Source organism: Phallusia mammillata, chromosome 1, assembly GCF_965637545.1.
Source record: "Phallusia mammillata chromosome 1, kaPhaMamm4.hap1.1, whole genome shotgun sequence".
In the NCBI taxonomy this organism is placed as follows: Eukaryota; Metazoa; Chordata; class Ascidiacea; order Phlebobranchia; family Ascidiidae; genus Phallusia; species Phallusia mammillata.
Window position 1 is genome coordinate 1,325,115 of NC_137252.1, and position 2,845 is coordinate 1,327,959.

The following is a 2,845-nucleotide window of genomic DNA, read 5'->3' on the forward strand; positions in this document are numbered from 1 at the left end:
TTGCGAGGAGTCAGCCATTTAGCAACTGCCTTGATTTTGTTAGGGTCGCATCGTATGCCCTCTTTCGATAATACGTGGCCCAAAAAGTCTACTTCGTGTTTAAATAGAGTGCACTTGCTAGGTTTTAAAGTTAGACCAGCCGATTTGATTCTTGTTAGCACGTCTGACAGTCGCTTTAAATGCTCTTCAAAAGTTTTTGAGTATACAATGATATCATCCAAGTACGCTAGGGCTCCTAGCCATTCGATTCCGTTTAGGACAATACGCATCAGGCGCTGAAAAGTCGCTGCAGAATTGCACAGGCCCATGGGCATTACATTAAATTCAAAAAGCCCGACGTGGCTAGTGAAAGCCGTTTTCTCCCGGGAAGAGGCGTCCATTGCAACCTGCCAATACCCGGATTTTAGATCCAAAGTTGAAAAATAGGCGGCGTTGGACATTTGGTCTAAACTGTCATCTATCCGGGGAATCGGGTAGCTATTTTTTTTAGTTAACTCATTCAACTTGCGATAATCGACGCAAAAACGAGTCTCACCGGACTTCTTTCGGACCAACACAATCGGGCTGCTCCAAAAACACTCAGGGTGTTTACATCCAGGGATACCTCCCTCTACCACTATACAAGTACCCGGGATTTTGCAATCGAGGTTACCAAAAGCATACACAGGGGTAACCGTAGCGAATCTCGCCCCACTTGGTATTGTTACATCCTCATCCCCCAAATTCGCCACAAACACCTTTACCTCGCGACTTTGCGTCATCGTTACACTTGTCGCAGTCAATAACCCAAATCTCTCCACGAACCCAGCTATCTGCTCCGTTAGAACCGGAGTGGCCAACTCTTGTGAATTAAGAGATTCTTGACATAAGCTGCCTGTTACACATACCTCTGCGAACGCTGGGATAAGGACGTCCTCCGCAACACATACGTCACAGGGTTGGGACAAGGCTGTCGGAGAACTAAAGAGGGGAAGGCTGGCGTTTCCTGCTGTTAACGTATTTTCCCTGTAGCAGATTCTGCACGCATTTGCTTGAAGAAAATCCAACCCTAGAATAAAATCGTGATTAAGGTTCTGCACGATGTAAACCGTAGCATTATTCATTATGCCGCCCACTCGAAGAGGTAGACTAACACTGCCTTTCACCGCCAATTGTAGCCCATCGGCACCTACCAAGTGTGTGGAAGGGGACCTATTTATCTGTAGGTTTTGTTCTGCGCCGAATGAGTCCCATTTTATCGCACTCATCAGACATACACCCGAGCCAGTGTCTAACAAAGCACACATGGTCGACTGCCCAACCAAAATGGAAACAAACCGTGCAAGCGCTGGAGGTGGTGCATTTCTCTCCTTGGGTGTAGATTCCGGACCTGCAGTTGGTCTGTTTGCTCTGCCTGGTGCGGTTGGTTGTTGACTCGAGGACTCGTTTACATTCGCGGGGCGTTTGGGCGGTCTGTAGAAAGAAGTTGGTAACGACCCAGGCTCGTGTCTTACCCTAACCATTTTTGGGCGCATACCCAGGTGCGGGCAGTCTCGTCGAAAATGGCCTGGCTGTCCGCAGCCGTAGCACTTTCGGTTTTGCTCGTGGTGGCCATAAAAATGTCCTGTCCTTTTAAGGGAATCAACTTCAGCTTGAAGGGTCTTCAAAGTGTCTTCGAATTTAGCACTCCGTTCCGTCGTGCGTCGTTCCATGTCTTCAAGCTTTTTCAAAATCATGTCCATTTCAGATGTTTTTGCGTTAACTGTGGCAACCTGAACCAAACTCGGTACTTGAGCATCGACCACGACCTGAGCGGCGGTCCTAAACGTCCTTGTGTACTTGGTTGCTGCAGGGATAGTTTCAGCAAGGCGCCTGTCTTGCAAGCCTTGTAGCAAGGTAATGTACAGCACTTCGTTTTTAAGGGCAGCTTCTGAAGAGTTGCTGTAAGCGTTATCCCCCAGTGTTTGCAGGGCATAAACAAAATCTCGCGCGGACTCGCCAGGTAACTGCACGCGCCTTATCAGCTCGGCGTGTTGGCGTTCCGCGTGTTGGCCGCTAGACTTATGACGCAGTGCGCGTTCCTTCAAGTCCCCAAACGGAATTGTGAAGAGATTGGAGTCCTTCTCCTGTATTGCCCATTTCAGATCATTGCCAATGCTTGCTAAAAACAGATGTCGTTTCATTTCTTCTGAAGCATCAACGCTCGTACAATAAGAATCGAGCATATTAAAATATTGCCCGAGATCCTCCCCAGGCCGTAAAGGCGGAGGTTGCATTAAAACGTTAAAAGACATTATAAAATCAACCTAAAATACAATACTTAAAAACACAAAAAGGGGAGTCTTCCTAGTAAAACCAGCGGGTAGTGGTGACAGGGTCCTGGCGTGCTCGCCAAGTTGTTACGGAATTATTTCGGCAGCTTTGGGAATTCGGCTAAGAGATCTTTCAAGTGGCGATATTAAATTCCAATCAACCCCTTAAGCCTAATTCTGTACCTTTAAAACCAAAACTGCCTCCCTAATTCGGAAACGGCCCGAACCCTGCAATAACGGCTCACCACTAAGCCAAAGAAAGACCGCAAACTGGTTTCACTAATGGGCGCCTTGTTTAAGTAAAAGCGATAAAATACACTGGCGTAAAACAACACGTATTTCCAACTTCAATACGCTGCGCTCAATAATCAGTAAACGCCAGTACAACACAGAACAGAAACCAACAGGTGCAACTCGCACGGCGCCCAGAGGAAGACTGACCTTCATTATTTTACTCGCACGTGCGACGCGGCCACGTACGTGGAAGAAACAATCACGTGACGACCAAAGGCACACCCGGGTAACGATACAACAATCAAGCGTAAATTAGTGGC

At 47.5% G+C, this 2,845-nt stretch overlaps 1 protein-coding gene across 2 annotated transcripts; it reads right to left on the reverse strand.

Annotated features, from left to right (window-relative positions):
- Nucleotides 1-760: 760 nt before the first annotated feature.
- On the reverse strand, nt 761-2,845 carry LOC145231044 (uncharacterized). Of its 2 annotated transcripts, XR_013860777.1 has the most exons (3): nt 1,517-2,845; nt 1,318-1,452; nt 761-1,048 (listed from the first exon to the last, which is right to left on the reverse strand). XR_013860777.1 is itself a non-coding variant. In XM_080096318.1 (2 exons), exons 1-2 carry the CDS (start codon nt 2,271-2,273, stop codon nt 1,427-1,429), a joined length of 783 nt encoding a protein of 260 aa, XP_079952444.1. In that variant the 5' UTR covers nt 2,274-2,845; the 3' UTR covers nt 761-1,426. The 2 variants fall into 2 exon arrangements, 1 of the variants encoding a protein (XP_079952444.1); XM_080096318.1 differs by having other exon boundaries at nt 761-1,452.